Source organism: Monodelphis domestica, chromosome 3 (genome assembly GCF_027887165.1).
Source record: "Monodelphis domestica isolate mMonDom1 chromosome 3, mMonDom1.pri, whole genome shotgun sequence".
Taxonomy (NCBI): Eukaryota; Metazoa; Chordata; class Mammalia; order Didelphimorphia; family Didelphidae; genus Monodelphis; species Monodelphis domestica.
In genome coordinates this window covers 160,100,999-160,123,316 of record NC_077229.1, presented here as the reverse complement: position 1 = coordinate 160,123,316, position 22,318 = coordinate 160,100,999, and the positions used below count along the sequence as shown (strand labels likewise).

The 22,318-nt window shown below is 32.7% G+C and overlaps 1 protein-coding gene across 1 annotated transcript in view; it reads right to left on the bottom strand.

The window, feature by feature from the left end:
- EIF3E (eukaryotic translation initiation factor 3 subunit E) overlaps positions 1 to 22,318 on the bottom strand; it is a 48,199-nt gene that overhangs the window by 18,543 nt on the left and 7,338 nt on the right. Inside the window, exons 2-8 of the mRNA XM_001369590.5 lie at positions 21,112 to 21,226; positions 19,201 to 19,318; positions 16,174 to 16,216; positions 14,824 to 14,928; positions 9,332 to 9,457; positions 8,506 to 8,630; positions 1,563 to 1,689 (exon numbers count right to left, since the gene is read on the bottom strand). Of these exons, the coding sequence (XP_001369627.1) occupies positions 1,563 to 1,689; positions 8,506 to 8,630; positions 9,332 to 9,457; positions 14,824 to 14,928; positions 16,174 to 16,216; positions 19,201 to 19,318; positions 21,112 to 21,226 (759 nt within the window). The remainder of the gene's footprint in view (positions 1 to 1,562; positions 1,690 to 8,505; positions 8,631 to 9,331; positions 9,458 to 14,823; positions 14,929 to 16,173; positions 16,217 to 19,200; positions 19,319 to 21,111; positions 21,227 to 22,318) is intronic.

Genomic DNA, 22,318 nt, shown 5'->3' with positions numbered 1-22,318 from the left:
CTTCTTCCATTCTAGTCTCATTCACTAATTTTACTCCCTTGTAATCTGGTTTTTTAATCCCCACACATCAACAGAAACAGCTCTCAAATATCAATTATCTTTTTATATCTAAATCTAAGCCTTGGCTCAGTGCTCAATCCTTCTTAATTTCTGAGATGTTTATGACATTGTTGACTTCTTCCTGAAGAGTCCTCATTTCTAGATTGGAAGGAACTGATCTTTGTGGCTTTCCTTCTGGCTATGGGACTGAGCTCCCTCAGTGCGCTTTGCAAAATATTCATCTGTTACAACTTTCTACAGGGCATACCCAACAGTCTGGGCCCTCTCTCCTCTTCTGATTATGTCATCAGCTCCCAAGATTCAACTTAAACTATCCTCTATAGCCAGATGATGTCTAAATCTATATATATCCAACTAGACCTCATCTCTCTAAGCTTTAGTCATGCATCTCAAATTGCCTACTAAGATAGATGAATCAGACATTTCAAATTCACTCATGCCTTAAGAGAATTCATTATCTTACTGAAATTTAATCCTAATTTCCCATTTTACTGTGAAGACATCACTATTCCAGTTATCCAGGTCTCCAATTGTAGGAGTCCTACCCCACTCTTTATTCTCACTCATCTTCCATGTCTTGTCAATTCTATCCTTTCAACTTATGACTCACAATCATCAAGTCTAGCTCCTCATCACTCATCAATTATTATTAACTGGTCCTCTTGGATTCCATCTCTCCAATCCATTCTCTACATAGTTGTCAAATAGTTATTCCTAAAGATTATGTTTGACTGCATAGCATTCTTCTTCTCAAGAAGCTCTGGTGGGTCATCATGATTTTTATATTCTGGCTCCAACTAATCTTTATAGGTTAATTAAACACTAAATCCTTTTGCTTTATATTCCAGACAAACTGGTCTTCATGGTGTTCCCTGTTCAAGAAATTCTATTTTCCATTTCCATTACTTTTTCCAGGTGTTCCATCAAACTTAGAATGCTTTTTCTTCTAACTTCTTTGTCTTGGAACTTCCACAGCTCTCTTCAAAGCTTATATAAAAAGTGCTATTTCATTCAAGATTCCCTGTCTGACTCTTGCTTGTAATGCCCTGTGATCACTCAAATATATTCCGTATTTATTTACTTGTGAACATAATGAAATCACCTAAGTAAAATATAAGCTTCTTTATATTAGCATAGTTTCTGGCATGTAGTAGGGATTTAAAAGTTTGTTGATTGATTTTCGACTAGGGTCAAATTGTTTTGTGAATAGTCCCAAACCTACTGTCCCAGATCTTTTACAGAAAATATAGGAGCAAGGGCAGGTACATAACTAATGGATACTAAGCATTAGAGACAGCAGGAGGTTCTGGGTTCAAATTTGCCTCTAGATACTTCCTAGCTTTGTGACCCTGTGCCAGTCACTTAACCCCCAACTGCTTAAACTTTACCACTTTTATGCCTTGAAACTGACAGAAGGTAAGGGTTAAAAAAAGTTATAAGAACATGAAAAAATTGCATACAACTGAAGAAAAAAAAACTTCTCAAAAGAGACTTGTTCTTACCTGCTGAATAACCTTGACTAGGTCTTTTAATACCTGTCTTCGTTTTCGAATATCTTTGTTTGTTATGACTGCAGTAGTCAAATAGCGGAGGATATGTGGACACATAGTTTGAATTGCATTAAGATACCTAAAAAGCAAATTTAGAATTCAATCATGAAAGTCAGCTTCTAGTCTAAAATCCTTCTAAATAAACCCTATTATCTCTTCTTATACATCATTATCACTTCTTTATGAGGTAAAATATAAATGACAGTTTCATTACATTGCCAAAGAAATGAAATCACTGTTAAAAAAATTGGTACATTGTTTCCATTTTGCATGTTTATTGTCCTTCTAGTTTCACTTCTAAAATAGTCAAGATAGGGAGCAGTTTGGTGGCTCCATGGATTGAGTGTCATGACTAGAGAGGGCGGTGAGGGGGGGGGGGGTGTTCCTGGGTTCAAATCTGGCCTCAGACACTTCCCAGCTGTGTGACCCTGGGCAAGTCACTTGACCCCCATTGCCTAGCCCTTACCACTCTTCTGCCTTGGAACCAAAACATAGTCCTGACTCTAAGACGGAAGGTAAGGATTTAAAAAAAATAAAATAATAAAACATTCAAGATAATCAGATTGAATCACACACATCAAACTTATTTTCCTCAATTCCTTCTCTCTCTTTTGTGAGGTAATAACACTTCAAAATCTTCTGTCATTCAGCTTCCCAATGTTTTGCAAATGATCATCATCCATTGTTATCACATCCCTCTGCTTGGCATGGAAAATGAAGTTTCTGCTGGCAAAGCCAATTTACAAGGCTCTGTTCTACTCCTAAGTACTGACTTCTCTCATAAATAAATGATACTAAACATCATCTTTTTTATCTATTCCTATATTTCAGAGCTGACAACTTAAACTTATCAAACTGGAGCTGTACATAGTGGCTTCCTCTCATCATCATCGTTTTTTCTAATTTGCTATTTACTTTGATCTCTGAGCTCTCCAGTTTGTGATCCAGCTATACAAAGATGGCTAATAGTTTAAAGCTATAATGGTAGCTAATCATGTCCTGTGTCTTAAGATAAAGCCATTTCTCTAACACAAATGTTGCCCATTTGGAAATTTAACATGATCCATAAATTTGTGTCATAGTTCATCATGCAAAATAAATTACAGAGAAGGAAAAAAAAATAATGGTTGTTAACTAAAATCTGAGTCTTTTTTCCCCCCATTGACATTGCAGAAGAGGAACTATGGTAATGGGCTACAAACATATTCCTCTTCATAATGGCATTTGGAGATTCAAGCTGCTAGTTTTATTAGTACCTTATATTTCCATTTTAGTAATTATTTTACATTTAGAGGTTGAAAAGTGTTCACATGCAGAAATTACTTTTATTTCAAATGGATAATAAATTATAACAAGAATATCAACAAATTACAAAACCAACTTAAAAGCCATACTGTTACTTAATATATCCCTTCAAGTACATATGAACATTATCTTTGTCTTGTTAAAAAAAACTAGCATTCTAAATTTACAAATTAATTTAAAACATGTCAACTATGTTCAATTGTGTTGTTTGCTACTAAAAATTAAAAATAGGTGTAACACTTTCTCTTTAAATCTCTGCCATCAACTAGAAGTCATCTCAAAGGCAATATATATAGAATTAGAAGTAATGTCAATTTCAAAATATTTGAACACATATAAGCATCCCAGTTTACAGAATAAAATTCCAGTGAAATTTTGTGAAAAACTACCAATAAAGAACATCTTGGTTAAATTTATTTCCAATATAAAATTGGAGATGTAATAGGGTAAAAAATGAAGTCAAAACTAAATGATTCAAGCTGAAATATTTAATAAGTGAGATAAAATAACAACCCTATGGTAGATTAATAGTCAATTTAGTTACAGCATGAATAAACAGTTCACCTCTTTCTAGATCTTTCCTGATGCTGATTATTTTCCCATAGCAAACTATTTCCCCAAAGCTTTCCTTGTTTTCTTTCATCATTTGTGCATAATATATTTTATAATATCTAAGAGATTTAGATATAGATATTATACCTTTCTTTGCATTAAATGCTAAAATTTAATACGTTCCAATCTGAAGATTCTAAATTCATAGTGCCAGGTTATACAAAAAAGAAACAATAGTCATCAATTTTCTAAATTGAAAATTCTGTGTAATGTGTTCATTCTGAACATGGGACCCCTATTAAAAGAAATGAATGATTGGGCCTGGAAAAAATATAAAACTTTTAAAATGTGAAACTGAAGCACTTGCTTAAGTCTTTCAAATATAAATGCATCATATTGTAATTTGTTTTGACTTTAGAAGAAGACAGTATAGAAGTACCTTTAGAAGGATTCTAAATCAAGAATTTATTAATTTTTCTTCCCTATCATTAATCATTTTATAAACTTGGTTAATATTTTACTCAAGTATTTTGCCAGCAATCATTTAACAGATTTCAATGAATTAATAGTCTTGTTGCATACTACTGCAAATGCCAAATCAACATACCTATTTTCAGTTGAGAAGGAATTTTCACTGTAATAATTTTTAGCCTTCATGAAACAACACAATATATAAAGGAAAGAGCAAAATAGAAGATTGTGCAAGTCCCGGAACATTTTACCTTGACTGAGGTAGAAACAGGTTTGATACCACCTATCTTGATATTATATCACCTCAAAATGAGATGATGCATTCATAGCTGTTACATCTATGACCTTTAGTTAGATAGAAAATCTGACCTATTTCTTCATCTATAAAATGGAGATGATAGTACTTACTTCACTGTGATGTTTTCTGGATCAATTATTCAATGAAAAAGTATTTATTAAACAATATGGCAAGCATTTAGTGTGTATAAGATACTACAAGGAGCTGATGACAAAAATAAATTAAAAACCAATCAGTTTTGTTTTTTTCTTGGAAATTTTTCTGGATAAGAAATAATGTCACACAGTATTGTTAAGGGTAAATTTTAGGGTTGAAACTATATATATATATATATATATATATATATATATATATATATATATATATATATATATATATATATATTTTTTTTTTTTTTTTTTGTGGTTGCCAGGGATTTAAATTCTAAATTCCAATGAAATACTCAAGTCAGGATGGAATTTTATGGTGGTTTATTTACAATAGAAGGAAGAAATGAGGAATGGGGGGTTGGGGGGGAAGATCTCCTCTGGCCTGGTCTGAGCCAGGGGGAGTTCAAAGGCCTCAGCCAAGGGGTCTTCCCAGACACTGTTGCCTTCAGAAGGCCAAGGAAAAGGGGAATCAGTCTTATCACTCACCACGTGACCCACGGGGATCATAGACCTTCCTCCCCCACACTTAATCCTTAAGTGGGGGGTGTATACAATCCTGGTTGCTAGAATTCTAAAGACTAAGCAGGGGGCAGTAAATCTAAAATTCACCCCCCCCCATGATGATGCAGGATTGGGGGGGGGGGGAGAAAGGGTGTGCTAGCAAATGACTACGTGGTGAGTGATGAGGCTGACTCCCTTTTTCCTTGGCTCTTTCTGGAGGCACTAGCCTGCAAGGAGGCCCCTCATGGTGGAGGCCTCCTGGCTGGAATCCGAGCTAGATTTAATCTTCTGGGAAGACCCCTTAGCTGAGGTCTCTGAACTCTCCCTGGCTCAGACCAGGCCTGAGCATATCTTCTTCCCTTACTCTCTCTCTCCCTCATTCTTAATTTCTTCCTTAGATTGTAAATAAACAACCATAAAATTCCATTCTGACTTTAGTATTTCATTGGGATTTAGAATTTAATTCCCCGGTGACCAACTAAAAAACATATTCAGTCTCAACCCTAAAATTTAGCCTCAACAGTATCATTATTGGATTTCTATTTTTTTTTTTTGAGACAGGGTAAGAATGTTAAGATGATATGCATGAAATGAAATACTTTTAAATTCACAAATAACGAAGGTATGTTTTAAAAAGAAATTCTATTATAATGATACAGGGTATATTCCTAATAACGAGGTTATTGCATTGAATGTTTTTTTCAATATTTTATGGCTTGCTACTCTGTCAAAATGCCTTCAAAAGTCTATCATCTTGTGATTCTACTGCCATATATTCTTCAAATAGTTTTGAAGTACTACATTTCATCACATATTTATTTTTGCTACCTACACTGGTATTCATGTTGTTTCAATGATCATTTCTCTATTAGTAGGGTTGTCTATTATTTTTAAGTTATTATTTAGTATAGGACAGTGATGGCAAACCTATGGCATAGGTTCCCAAGTAGGCATACAGAACGCTCTCTTGGGGGCATGTACCCCATTATCCCCCACCAGAGTTCATTACTACAAAAAAAAGGAGGGACTCAGGAAGAGCTGCTTCCTTCACCCTCTCCACATTTTTTCATATCACCCACCCCTCTGCCAACCAGCCCAAATTGAGTGCTTTCTCCCTCCCCTATGTGAGGTAAAGGGGAAGGAGGGGATTCCATATATGGCACTGGGATGGGGATTGTGGTGGCAGGAGGGCACATGGTCTCTGGGGGAAGCAGGGATTGGACATAGCACATGGTCTCTTAAAGGTTCACCATCACTGGTAGGTATCCTTGAATGTCAAAATATAACCAAGAAATATACAGCTTATATTCTTTGCCAAGCAGCCATCAAAATTCACTAAAAATTTAAAATGACTTTTCTTCAAACTTTAGGTCATATGAATGTTAATAAATGTCTTGATTTGTTTCCTACACGTTTCTAACATAGCCAAGTTTTTTAATTCTAAAAGTTATAGAATTACCAAGTATAGTACCATACTTGACATAGTATATTAGGAAACATAAAAGTATTCTTCTACATTGTGGATAATAGAAAGCTGGGTAAGAGGGACGGCCAATAAGCTACAAGTTCTAATGAAGAATGGAAATGATGCAGAATTCCTCAATTCCTACCTACACTAAATTAAAAAACAAACAAAAACCTGAATATTGTAGTTCATTTTAATGGTTTCCTTTGTAGCCTATGTATTATACTTTATTCCTTAAAAGTATTATTCTAAGAAGGGGTCCACAGGCTTGAGCAGAATGCAAGGGATCTATAAATTTAAAAAAAAAAAAAGATTAAGAACTCCTGATTTAGGGAGCAGATAGATGGTTTGGTAGCTTAAGAGCCAGATCTAGAGGAGATGAGAAGTCCTAGGTTTAAATTTGGCCTCAGACAACTTCCTAGTTATGTGACCCTGAGAAAATCACATAACTCCCATTGCCTATCCATGACCACTCTTTTGCCTTGAAATCACTACAAAATACTGATTCTAAGAAGGTAAGGGTTTTAAAAAAAGAGTAAAAAGAACTCCCAGGTTAGACAAAAAGAAACAGTTATCTGAAGTTTAATAAGAGTTGTCCAGCATTCAGATTTTAATAATGAACTATTCAAATGAAATGTTTATCTAAAAAAGTTGTAGGGACTTTATTGACCAATAGTTAAAAAGAACAAATCTAATCCTCAAATGCTAATAATGTTCAACTTGGGTTAAGTAGAATATTTAAATCTTATAACAGTTTCTGTGTATTTTAATTAATGGGGGCTGTGACCACAAATATTATATTATTTTCAATTCTTCAAAGTACATATTGTATCTTATTTTCAATTCAGAAATATTATAAACAGGCCTTGTCAATGATGAACAGTTATCACTTGATTATAGCAGCACTTTTCAGGGTTTAAAAAAAACTGGAAATAAAGAGGAAGTCCAAAGAATAGGGAATATCTTAACAAACTGTGCTATATGAAAGAAATGAGATTGATGTTTGTTGTATTGTATTGCACCATAAGAAATGCTTAGCATGATGAATACAGAGAAATAAGGGATTATAGACCAGGATGCCGGCAGAACTGGGCTAATTTGAGTAAAATGCCACATTCTTTTACAACAACTAAAGCTGTTGTAACCCTGCCAAAAAAATGTAAAATAGAGGTAGTTTGAGTTAACTCTCTTCTTGGGTAATCTGGCTCAGCTATAGAACTGTGAGTCCTCTGAGCAAAAAATTCATTAAGAGAGCATTCTGACAGGGATTCTCTAAGACCCCCAAGGGCCCTTACTTGCAGGCTACTTTTTATCTTCTTACAGACTGCTTTTACTGAGGGGGTTATATAAAACACTTAATAGAAACTGTATGCTTTAACTAATGGGTACAACTGTTCCAGATGTAAAACCATGACTAGGACACACAGAAAACTAACATGACTGATGTAAAGTGAAATAAACAAAGCCAGGATAACAACATACCAATGATTACAACAAAGTAGAAAAAAAAAATAAACAGAAAATCATCAAAATAAAGTAATTTAAGATTATAAAGTACAAACTTGACTCCTAAGAGGTCTGAGAAAACTTTTCCCAGAGTCCTTTGCTAAGGTTGGGAGCTCAGGGATATAAAACACATCATTTGTAATATCAGATTTTTAATTTTAAAAATGTGTCCAACTTTTAATGTAATTGAGAAAATAAAATATGTTGGAAAAAAATTTTAAATATATTAAACAAATATTTTTTCATTTTTTTCTTTTTGGTCTTTTAAAATATTGTCATACGGACGGGATGGTTCTTTGAAATAGGAAAGAGGGATGAGGAAATGTTAGAAATGGAATGGGGGAAGCTGGGTAGCTCAGTGGATTGAAGAGTCAGGCCTAGAAATGGGAGGTCCTGAATTCAAATCTGACCTCAGACACTTCCTAACCATGTCACCCTGAGCAAGTCACTTAACCCCCATTGCCTAGTCCTTACCACTCTTCTGCCTTGGAACCAATTTACAGTATTAATTCTAAGATGGAAGGGTTTAAAAAAAAAAGAAGGAAAGAAATGGAATAACAAGATATCAACAGTAATCTATTTTTATAAGTAACTTAAAAAATTAAAAAAACAAATTAAGGTAACAAATGTTGATGTTAAACAACTTACTGTGGCTGGTAAAGAAAGAGATCAATAATGTTGTCTCGACCTTTCGGGTGGTTGAAGAACACAAATAGAGACCAATGAATAAGCCATGTTCTCTGCTGAAGGGACTGGAGTGGAGAACTGACAGACTGAGAGGAAGAGGGGAAGGACACATGTGAAAACACCCTTCATTTTTAGCAGGAAATAAGGCAAATAGAAAAGACATTGGGCATTTTATTTTTAAAATGAAGAGACATGATGGAATTCAATAAGATTCTAATATTCAAAATGATCTTAAATTGTTTCAAAATCTATGATCATCAAAAGAAGTTTTAATTACATTCTTAAATCTTGTATTTACTAAAGCAGTAAAATTTTAAAAATACAGTACATTTAAACTAAAGATTCAAAATAAGAACTGTAATAAACATTCCTTAAAATAGTATTTCCTACATACTCATTCAAAAAGCATTTAATAGTGAAAGCATTATAATTCTCTTAATTCCTAAATACAAAGTACACTAACAACAATAGCCTTATAAAATTTAATTTCAGTCAAGAATCTAGTTTTTAAATAGTTAACATTCAGCACTATATATTTGGTCTAACAAATGCCATTCCAGCAATTGTCCAGAGGTTTCTTATCAGATTGATGCAAAATATACAGAATCAGCCAAAAGACATTTAAAGAGAAAACATAAAAGTGAAATTCTATAACAAATATCCTTAAAGACATTTAAGTCTGAATACTGAAACTTTCTGCACTACAGTAATAAAAAACAAAATCTCTTACATCTTAGTGGAAAAAGCATTAATACGCATGAAGTAGCAGTCCAAAAAGTTAACTCACATTATTATCTATGGTCTCTTTCAATCGTGTAAGGTCTTCCATGGCAGCATCCCAATTCTGCATTAAAATTTCAGATGCCAGTTTTCCCCACAATGAATTCAAAGCATTTCTATCAGTGGAAGGGACCTGTTTAGGCAATTAAAGACAATTATACATTCACAATTAAATAGTCTTCAGAGTGCCAGATAATAGAATTTTTTATATAGCCCCATAACCTTATATTAAGAAAAAAGGTTGCTGATTTTAGTGAAACTCATGGGTATTTTTAGTTTTTTATTAGATCATACTTTATTCAATCTTTTAAAGATTTTTCATTTAACTTAATTTACTTTAATATTTAATCTAGATTAATTTACAAAAAAGTATTTCAAAGTACTGACATAATGTATATTATGATCTGGTGAAAACAGTGCTGGGCTTGGGAGCCAGGAGGCGGTTTGGATTTAAATTTTAATTTAAAAAATTAAAATTTCTGGCTCTGACACATATTATCTTTGTCAAAAGGGGGTAAGTCAAGTTTCATCAGTTTTTTCATAAAAATAGACTTAACAATCTCATAGGGTTGTTATATTCAAAACTTAAAATGCTTTTTCTCCTCCTTTTATGATGTGGTCAGAGTATGTGTTTTGGTAAACTGCTTTTTCTGCCTAGCAATCATTGATTTTGTTCTCTTTTCCTCTTATTCTCAAATTATTGTAATTTCAAAGTTGGTATATTTACAAGACCTATCGCAGAGACTAATCTTCCTCAGCTCTCAGGGGGAAATGTACAAATGGAGATTTTGAGCTGTAGACTTCAATCCCCAGAAGTCCTTGGTATTTTCCAGAATTCCCTATAATCTCTCCTGAGTCCCCACATTGGTGAGATCATGTTATTGGTATTTAACTGGCAGTAACACCTCCCATTCTCTCTTCCTTTGAAATGATGCAGCAAGTATAGCTGTAAGTTAAGTGTGGGGATTTTAAATGGGCTAATCAGCCATGGGGACATGGTTTTTATTTTGTATCCTCTTTATTCCTTGATTTCTAATGATTCTCAATAAACCTCATAAAATAGATTTTATTATTAGATATAATTTAATTTTTATAATAGATCAAATCCTGATTCTTGCTCCCAAGAAATTAAATCACAAAATGTCATTTCTAGACATCATTTGTCCCAAAAATATATCAGGCAAAGGGTTTAACATGCTAGAAATTCCCATACAGCTCCTAACTTTTTCCAACTGCAGAACTCTAATTGCTCAGATCTTTATTAGCATTACATATAAATAAATCTATTGCTTTTTCTAACTTTCTTCTAACTTGACAAAACAAACCCAAATCTCTGAACATTTGTTAAATGAATAGAAATTTAATTAGAGGTTTAAATACTGAAACACAATTTCAATAAATCCTCGTTTCAAAACTGACAAATCAAATTAATCGTTGTATTTTTTAGGACCATGACAAGTCTTCTAAAAGGGACTATTAATTGTATACTTTACACTGGTATTATAACAAAAAGGGATATTTGTCTTACAATCATCATTCAGAATCCTACTAACAAAAACTTGCATTAAATAGTTGCATTCACCTCAAAACCCCCAAAATATCCCAATTGTAAAATTTTATTTTTGATTAAAGGATAATACAAAATTATAATCTAGTATTATTAGTAGTGAGACCTATTCACTGTTAACTAATGAAGAGCCAATCTAAAGGTGACAACAAGCGGCAAATTTTTATCCAAGTTATGAACTGAATTAGTTGGTTTATTTAAAGATTTAAAGAACTTACTAATGCCTCAGGCATTAATGGGAAAACATTCAAACTTTCATTTGAAATAGAAATTTCTCATAAAATGATGAATCAATTCAAGTTTCAAAGACTACAACAAGAGTTTTTTAATTTACTCAACTATAAACAATCATTCACTAATTCTTTTTCAAAGGGTAATTCTAGGGTCACACAGCTTTAATTTATACACCACAAATACACAAGGTCAATTAAGGTATGAAATTCTAATCTCAGTTCATAGTTACAATGGTTCTTTCATAGCTTATGTTTCCTTATCAATTTAAAAGTATCTTTACCAACCAGAATTTTACACACACACACACACACACACACACACACACACACACACACACACACACACACACACACACACACAGTTATTTCTCCCTACTTCTATATGAATCAAAAGAACAACAAAATTTTACATTTTCAGGCCTAAAACAAATATTTAAAGCAAACTCACTGGTTCCAGATTCTATCGTCTACTCTTCCCCCAAAGAGTAAATATCAATTATTTTTCCAACTCTAGCTTTTGATAACTATTTTTAATATGATGACAAGAAGGAAAAATTATAAGCAAAATTATATCTTAAACTGCTGGGTACTAGCTCAAAGATACTAACTGAAATTCTAGTAATAATAATCTATTTACTTAAAAAATTTGAGATGCCTGTATAGTTTGAGTTGCAAGACACCATTAAATATTGAACTTAAGCCAAAGATGTTTCCTCTTTTTTACTTTAAAATGAAAAGGAATTATTTAAATGGAGAGAAATCACTAAAGAATATAAAAGCCCACTTAGTACATAACTGCAAGTAGAGATATTTTTGGGGTTATTTATTCTATAAATTGTTCATAATGCTGCTGTAAAAATTTGTTAGTGAACTTCTGTTAAGTATTTTTTCTTTTCAAAGTTTTAATGTTCTACCCTGGATCAGCTTCATATCATTACAGTTGGCTCTTCATACCATCCTGCTTTCAGAGACAGATTAGAATAGTTTCAATATCTTGCTTTTCTAACAGTTACCTTGTTTCCATGTGTTAGCAAAATAGCACATTCTCTCACTGACCAGCAACAGTAAATTTACTGTGCTAGGACTCTAAGGAGACACTAAATCTTCATTCTCAAAATTCACTCTCAACATTTAACAAATGATATGAATAACTAATAGCTCTTTTCATGCACTTGTAAGAATATTGGAGTTCTGATAGTACATTTCCAAAGTAAACTAATCATACTATTTGATATTCACTATTCAATGGAGGGCAGTTTTAGTTTTCTAAAACCCTATAAATTCAGCATTATAACAGACTGCCTTCAATTTAATTGCAAAAGTTATCCATCAATGATTGGGACTTAAGAATTCATTTACAAACACGTTAATCGGAAGACGTATTTCTAGGTTCATTGGGAATGCTAAAAATAATTTTTAATTTTAAGACTAAGTTCTTAGAGCAGTTTATTTAAAAATAAGATGGCACAGTATAATGTAAAAGCATCATTTTACAGCTTATTTTGTGTAAATATCTTGACTTGGCTTCAATGCCAATTTGTTTGCTTACTTTGAAATCATATTAGGATTAACAGAGATTAATTTCTTGGATAGGAAACAATGTTAGAAACTAAAAAAAAATGCTTTTCTTTGTGGCAGTCAGGGTTGAAATTCTCAGATAATAGGGGCAGCTAGGTAGTACAGAGGGTAGAACAACAAGCCTGAAGTCAGAAGGTCCTGTGTTCAAATATGACCGACATTTCCTAGCTATGTGACCCTCGGCAAGTCACTTAACCACAATCGCCTAGCCCTTGCTCCAATTCCTAGAATTGTTACTAAGACAGAAGGGTTAAAATAAAGAAAGAAAAGAAAAAACATTAGAAAATTGGGTACACAAGAAAGCTCAAGCTGAAAGACAGTCTTACTGCATAATGAAATCTATTTCATAATTCTTGAATTAACAAGAAAAAATTCAAAAACATTATAAATATACCCATTAGGGAAACATGTCTGCTTTTTAACCAAGAGCAAAAATGTAATCTCACTCAAAAACCAGAAGAAAAATCTCTTGTTTTCTAAAGTCTATTTTCCTTGCATAGTGAGCTACCTAAAAGTATAAATAGGGAGAATAAGCAGATGGAATGAAGCTGTACTTTCACTGAACAGGAAAATTCTTGGTCAAAGAAATTCCCTCTTCCAAGTTGAATGATTATTTCCCCTATAACTTAATCTTATAAATCTGCTTAGAGTACTAAGGGGTTAAGTGACTTGCACAGGTGTTCACACAACTGTTATGTGTCAAGACACAGCACTTGAACCCAGGTTTTCCTGCTTCCAAAGTCAGCTCCTTGTTTCTATGCCACTGTTTCTCATAAAGGTATATCTGCAGATATAAGTACTTATTTACATAAAGAAACTAGGTATTGAAGTAAAGAGAGCACTAGATCTGAAAGTCAAGCAAGACAATCACTAGGTGGTGTTTCTAGGCAAGTCATTTTATCCAAAGTCAGTCTCATCATCTATAAAATGGATTTCAAAATAGCACCTACTTCATGAAATTGCTGTGACAATGAAATGTGATTACAAAGCACTTTAAAAACCTTAAAGCCCTACATAAATACGAATTGTAATTATATCATGAACCTAAATAAATATATAGAAAGAACATACTACCCATTAATGTAATCCTAGTTTTTTTCCACTTGACACTACATATTATTTTCTCCAATAATAGCATTTAATTACAATTGAAAAAAAATAAAAATCATTACAAATTAAGATGATATAACTTATAGATGGAAATGATTTTTATTGAAATCAATCATGTTTGCATACAACAGAACTATAAGGACCTTAGAAATTATTTAATTCAAACCCTTGATATTTTAGATGGCAGGAAACTTGAGGACCTAAGAGGTATTATTATTGGTCAAGGTCAAAATGCTAAACTGTAAATTCCACTGTCGTCTCCCCAACTAGAGTTTATAGGGTTCACGCAGTGTCAAAGCCAAATTGAATCCAAATCTTCTGACCCCCTCCAAACAAAGAGTTTTTAATTATACAAAGTGATGCAAATATTCCTATATATTGGAAAATATTCATCAGCCTATATCTACATTTTAGTATTTCAGAACAAATGAAATAGGAAGAATAAATTTAAAACAGTAAGGCAGAAAATAAACTGAGGTGAGTTTCAGAAATTCCAGAAAAACACTCATGGTTATGTAATTTTGAATATCAGAAAGATGTTTTAAATTAGTGACACAAAATTAAACAGGGAATAATAAAACTTGACATGTTGCTAAAAGATAAAATAATTAAGCTCACAAAATAAGGAATAAAATCTTAAATAAACCTCTTAGAACTTAAATGTTAAAAATAAAGACAAAACAATTTTGTTTGCTCTGTGAACCCTTTAAATTCTAACTGAATAAATTTTCCCAGATGAAAGAATACATTTAACATTAACCAAAAATAATTCCTTTCTAGTGTAATAGTATAGTATCATATGGTATAGGGATTCTTTGTGAAGAAACTCCCTATGCTGATGCTATCTACAATCTAGAAAGTTTTCTGATGGCACTGTGAGATTAAATGACTTGTCTAGGATGCCCCCCAGTATATATGTCAAAGGCAGGACTCGACAGTTCAAGTCTTCCTAGCACTCTTGCCACTATGTCACATTAGGTCATTAAAGGTCAATGAAAAAGAAATACTTACCAACACTCTAAAAAAGTAGAGATATTCTGCTGCTGCTGTATAGTTGCCACATTCAAATTGGAATTTTGCATATCTATAGACTGTATCTAAATATTCTTGCCTAAACTGAAAATAAAAATTAAAGTTTAAACTTTTTCATTTTGATTTAATGTCATCTATTTACTTAAATTATCTACTAAATCATTTCACAATCAGCAAGTTTCACTGAAGACCATATTCTTTCCCAACTCTTACCTCTAACATTCCACCCCCAAAAAAAAAAAATTGTGGTCAGATAAAAACTGGATCCTCTAGAATGTTAGTGGGGATTCTTGAATCACTATTATTAGGTAAATCTAAAGCTAAAAATATGTATTCTACTTTCAAGACAACAGATACTAAATAAGTACTATATAAAAGCACTTATCTTTAAACACTATTTTATAGAAGTCATTGTCAAAGAAATATAACATATACCTGTATCCTACACGGCCTGGCAAGCTGTTTGCCAATTAAAAACATAAATGTGAGAATAAAAAAGTTGCTCCCAAATATACAATATTTATTAACTACAGAAACCTAGAATTGGAAAGTACCTTAGATGCCACCTAGTCTGACTTACAAAGAGGATGTACAAAGAGGACTCTACAACACCTCAGTGGGCATATGCAACTCATAATTGAAGGTTCTAGTATCAATGAACTCTAAAAGTCTCCAAAGGTAAACCATTCCAGGGCTAGAATATTTTATAAACTGAATAGGCTCTCTCAAAATGCTTTTAAACAAAAGCAGGGTAACAAAAAAGAATTCTTAGATCAGTATAGATGAACTAAATGGTACCTGAGGTACTTTCTAACTCATAATCTATAACTGTTAGGAAGTTCTTGCATACAATGAGCCTAAATCTGTTTCTGTATCTTCCCATCTATTAATTCAATCTCTCCGGGGTAAAAAAAAAATAGTTGTTTTATGTTACAAGCTCTCCATATACTTGAAGACAGCAATAATACCTTTTCATTCCCTTCCTCCCAATTTCTTCTATTTTTCATGCTAAACAATAACCAGTTCTTTCAACTATTCTTATAATATAATTTTGAGTCCTAAAGTGAGCAGAACTGATATAAAAGGTATAGCAGAAATATTAACTATACTGGCTATGCATGTTTTACTTCTATTAACACAAAATGGGAGTTGCTTTTTTTGTGAACTAAAAACAAATTTCTTTTGACAGAATGACCTGAGAACTGAGAAGATATTTTTAAATTTATCTCAACTTTAGAGTAATAATCAATTATGTGAAGTGTCATATTTATAATAAAGTATAAATTAATAGTTAAATTTTAAAAAATTTTAGAAAACCAAAACACTTACATCATGTTTGTCAGCCAGGTAGTCAAATAGCATCCGACCATCCCTTAATAAATGTTCAAAAAGTGTATTTAATTTTTAGAATAATTCAAAATAAACATCTTTTAAAGGAAATTACAACAAAAAAAGTTTTAAATACTTAAATTACAAGGGGAAAAAAAGATTTCAACATGAGCATAGTTACTTTTCTAAAACATTAGAATTAGGGATTAAAATGCTAGTGAATTGTTTTGTGGATATTAAAATAATTGCAATTGCCCTGAGATGATTAATGGAAATAAATTTTATTTTCATGACCAGATTATACACTTCTGTTGAAGTATTTATTAAACATTTTAAATATGCCAAGCACTGCGCTAAGTGCTGAGGCTACCAAAAAAAAAAAAAACCAAGACAGTCTCTGCCCTCAAAAAGCTCATATTCTAGTAAGAATACAAGTAATTAAAATCAAAATACTGTAAGCAGTATTGCAAATTTAGACTCATAAATGTTAAGTATCAAATAAAATTTAAGTGCAATTAAAATGGTCTAACTAGTTAGGTTGATCCTAAATCAACATCCTGTTAAAATGGGGCACTCATTGAAAAGAGCACCAAAGGAACCTTAAATATTTAAAATGAGGATTTTAAGAGATATCACCAAACTAAATACCATTCATAAATTATTCAGAATGAAAAACTTTTAAATTAAAGATATTTATTCTCTCCAGTAATGCTTTCTTTCCCCCCAATTACATGTAAAAACAATTTTTGGCATCCGTTTTCTAATATTTTGAGTCCCAAATCTTCTCTCCCTCTCTTCCGTGTTCCCTGTCTGATGGTAAGCAATTTAATATTAGTTATAGTACCATAACACAAAACATATTTCCATATTTATCATGTTGTAGAGGAAGACATTAAAAAAATTTTAGAAAATAAAGTGAAATGTGGTATACTTTGAACTTCATTCAGAATCTATCAGTTCTTTCTCTGGAAGTGGACAGCATTTTTCATGAGTTCTTTGAAATTGTCTTAGTTTACAGAATTCCTGAGAATAGCTAAGTCATTCATAGTTATTCATTTTACAGTATTGTTGTTGCAATGTAAAACATTCTCCTGGTTCTTCTCACTTTACTCTGTACCAGTTCATATGTAAGTCTTTCCAGGTTTTTCTGAAATTTCTTATATAGCACAATAGTATTTCATTATAATTATATACTATAATTTTTTTAGCTATTCCCCAATTAATGGATTACCTCAATTTCTAATTTTTTGCTACTACAAAGAGGTGTTATAAATATTTTTGTATAAATAGGTCTCCCCACCTTTTTAAAAAAATCTCTCTGGGATATAGATCTAGTAGTGGTATTGCTGGATCAAAGGATACCCATATTTTTATAGCCCTTTGGGCATATAATTTGCACTCTAGAAGAACACATTCTTTCAAAGATAAGTGGATTTCAAATGCAGGACATTTTCCCACATGAATAATATGAGAATTAATTTTCTTAGATTATGCAGATTTTTTACAAAGATTTTATTTTTATATTGTCCAATTGAGGGAAAGTGAGAGGGAAAGAAAATAGTCTGTAAAAATAAATTAAAAGAAAACCTTTTCTGGTTCATCTTTCCCCATAGTTCTATTTCAATGCTACATCATGGTACATCATTAATTCTAGGCTCTCAGAGGCTACTAGAAGCTCCATGGGTCACATGCAAAATTAAATAGCCTTGGGACCAGCCTAAGTCTAAAGAAGTCTATCAAAAGAGGCTTGGTCACCCGGTGCCTTCTTGAACTACAACTCATTAAATCAGCTAAAGTGTTGAGTGGTTTACAATTTGCATTTAGTAGAGGAATCATACAGAACTCCAAAACCACAGATGCTTAAGTGTTTTTACTTATCCAATATTTCAAGCTATTTGTACTTTTACCTGTACCAACATTGTTATTGAAAATATCTATCTTATCTAAAATACATTAAAAATAAACTAAGCTAGTAATTTCACAGAAACTCTAGATAAGGAAACTCCTTCTAAAATGGTAATTCATCACCTACTCTGAAATATAACATACTGAGAGAGTTGCTTGTGAATAGTAAAGAGATTAAAAAACTTCCCAGGCTCCATTCCTAAATCTCTACTTAGTCTATCATACCACAAAACCCTCCTCATCCTAAAAGCATACTCATTGGTCCCTTCTTCTGATCAGCTGCTTCCTCCCAGGTGCTATATTTTAAGGAAAAAGTCTAGGCGAGTTACATCTTCATTCCTCTCCAGACTCTATTCATGACTATCCATATCCTGGAAGTTCCCAACTACAACCCAAGACCAAGCATATCAAGAATGTATGAGGAAATGAAATAAATGACAAGAAAGAAGAATTCAAGTCTTCTTATAGATGTTCATGAGACTTTAGGGACAAACTTTAGAAAGAAACCCTACTTCAATTAGACCAAATGCCTTAATTTTACAGGAAACTTCAATCTATATAAATTAAGTTACATGCTCAAGATTAAAAAAGCAGTAAACTGAGATTTGAAATCAAGTCCTTCCTAAGACCCCAAAGCCAATATTCTTTCCACTAGACCATACTGCCTCAAGGATAAATTCTCAGAGACTTTTTTAACTAGATGAACAAATCTTTGAGAAAAAAAAAATCAAAAAGCAATAAAGCAAATATATAAGCGCTATAAAATTAAAACAAAATGAAAATCTGAGTATGAGACCACTGTTGTAGAAAGCTTTTTGGTCATTAAAAATGGGCATTTAAAGACAAAAATTGCCAGAGCAACTATAATTCAAATAAAGGAGGGAAAGTTCAAATCATATATTTATTTCAAATTATACATTCAACTCACTGACAGTTAGAAAGTACCTCTTGGAATATTGGATTTGAAATTTTAGGATTTGATTATCTTGTCTAAATTTTTCATTTTAGAGATGAGAAAGCAGGATCTAGGGAGATAACTGCCTCAGCAGAAATAGAAGTCAAATCTTTTAGCTTTCAGCCACTATTTTTCAGACAGCACTTAAGGTTCAAAGAAGTAGTTACCTGGTTGATTGCATTTGCCTTGTTGTTTCTGTATCTTCAAACATCTTGACAACTGGTTCCATTTCTACCTGTAGTTGTTTTAGTTGTGCAACAACAGTCTGTCTTTTTTCACGTAAAGCTACATAAAAAATATCAAGTATTACCATAATGCTGATATAGAATAAATCAGATTATAATTTTCAACTTGATGAATAGACCAGATCCACAGTCCTTCCAACTTACTCATCTATCAATAATTAATTCTCCTGGAGAGGAAGTATAAGGGACATTTATAATCCCCATTTTACTGATGAAAGGACTCAGGCTGAGAGAAAAAATAACTTTTCTAATACCATACGGATAAGAAGAGTTATACGAGGTATAACAAATATAGCACAAATAAAGATACACAAATCCAGGGGTCATGTGAAAGGGTCCCTATACTGTTATCTCTGGAGATGCCAGCACCAATAATCTATACTTGTAGTTCCTACTTTTGAGGGACTGAGACATTTTAAGAGATTTTTCAATATGCAGATCCTTAAATAAGTAACTTGGAGAATCAATGTCTATAGATATCTATATTACTATCTGTATATATTATTGTGATTAATTCAAATAAAAACACTAGTGAATTAATAACAACTTGTGATTATATTTTCCCAACTAATAGATAACATATGCTAGAGGCCCACAAAATTTTATGTAAAAAAATTCAAATCCACTGCTTTGAAACAACTGATTGAATACATCCTGACTTGTTTCAAATCAATATAGATACACAAAATCACAGTGGCTAAATATCCCCAAAGGAGACATAAAATCTAATGCACTACCTTCATGGATGGCCTAGAGATATACACTGAACATCTTGCTTACACTTGGTGAATGTTTTGCTGAATTACCTTTATTTCTTATCTTCAAGATGATGTCTCAAAACAAAAAAAGCAAACACCAAATTTCAATAAGCCTTATTTTTTTTAATTTATTTTTTTAAACCCTTACCTTCCATCTTAGAATCAATACTACATATTGGTTCCAAGGCAGAAGGGCAATAAGGGCTAGGCAATGGGGGTTAAGTGATTTGCCCAGGGCCACACAACAGGAAAGTGTCTGAGACCAGATTTGAACCTAGGACCTCTTGTCCCTAGGCCTGGCTCTTAATCCACTGAGCTATACACAGCTGCCCCCATAGTAGCCTCATTCTTGAAAATATGCATAGTTAATTTCTATGAAGGTTGTTGGGTTCTGTTACTAAAATAGACCACTAAACTCAATGTTGGCAGTACTCTCTGTATAAGGCTATTAAATATGAAAACATTTACTGAAGCAATTTTATGTTAGTGTAAGAATAAACATAATACAGGTTGAAAAATTTTAATCTATTAAATCATATACCAAATATGAGGCTATTTCTATTCTATTCTATTTCTTCCATAAGTATCAACTGGAATAAATCAGGTTTCCAGGATATTGTTATTGCTCTTTTGTTTTTCAATACTTTCTGATTCTTTGTGACCCTCTTTGAGGTTTTCTTGGCAAAGATAGTTTGGTGGTTTGCTATTTCCTTTTCATTTTACAGACAAGGAACTGAGTTGAACAGGGTTAAATGCCTTGTCCAGGGTCATGCAGCTTTTGTCTTCAGGCTGAATTTGAACTTGGGTCTTTCAGATTCCATGCCTAGCACTCTGTGCCACTTAGCTACCCTACATACCCAGGATATATAGGTACATAAATACAATAATATGTACAATATACAAATAATAAAACAAACAAAAGGAACTATAAGAACATAAAGCACTCAATGATTTTTTTATAATACGTCTAGGGGTTCAATAATTGTTAGTCTAAGAATAATTACGCTTAATAGCAAAGAAGCTCTTATAGCTGAAAAATTTTAGAACACACACCCAGTGAACCAAACTTACTTACCATGTGGAACATCATCAGAATAAAGGTTTTTATATACATCCATTGCAAAATCAACCATCTTTGTGTCACTAAGAAGGTCCAATTTTCCTTGAAGCAATTCTTTTTCATTATATATCTGCAATAAAGAATTATATATTTTGGAGAAGTTATTTAAAAATTGATCCATTGAAAACAATATTAAATGCCTTCTGGTTTCAGAATATTTGCAATGCCTAATCTGATCTTGGGTGCAGATGATCAGTGATGGAACACTTCCTCTTCTCAACAAAAAAGTGGTGGCACAAAAATTTGAATATACTGTCAGATGAGGTCCTTGTGCTCTCCTCTGGGAATTTACTCTAACATGAATGTTTTTTCTAAAATGTGGCACTAGGAAGTGAGCTACTCCAGAAATGAGCTATCCAAAACAGAATAAGACTATTGCTTCTTTTGTTATGCTCGCAACAACTTTTACTAGAGCCTAAGATCATTTTATCTTTTCAAGTGACCATGTAAAATAGATGGCTTGGCCACAAGGAAAAAATGCTCCCAATAAATGTTGGAGTGGGTGTGGGAAAAATGGCACATTGATGTACCAGTGATTTGGTACTACAGAGTTAGATTTTGCATTCCTGGGCTCAAAGGTGGCAAGACTGCAGAGTTCTTTGAACCACATTTTGAGAACTGCTGCCTTAGGTCCTCACCCTCTGCTTTTGAAAATCTTTAGATCCCTTCAGGAATCACTTCAAGTGCTGCCTTGTAGAAAATCTTTTCTGATCTCTTTTCCTCCTCTTGTTTCCCCTCCCTCAATTACATTATTTGTATGTTTGTTTTTGAAATTAAAAGACGCTTGCTTCTTGGAAGGAAAATTATGACAAATATATGTAGCCTACTCATGTTGATGTTGAGACATCACTTTGCCAACAAAGGTCTATATGGTCAAACCCATTATGGTTCTTCCAGTATGGTTGTGAGAGTTAATCTACAAGCCGAGTACCTCAGAATCAATACTTTTGAAATGCAGTGCTGGAGAAAACTTTTTAGAGGCTCTTGGCCAGCAAACTAATTCAGACTATTCTGTTAGGTTAAATACTGAAGCTGAGGCTTAAATATTTTGGCAACATAAAGAGAAGACAAAACTCACTGGAAAAGACTCTGACATTAGGAAAGATTGATGGTAAAAGGAAAAAGTGAAAAGCAAAGGATGATATGAAGAATGTTACGGAAG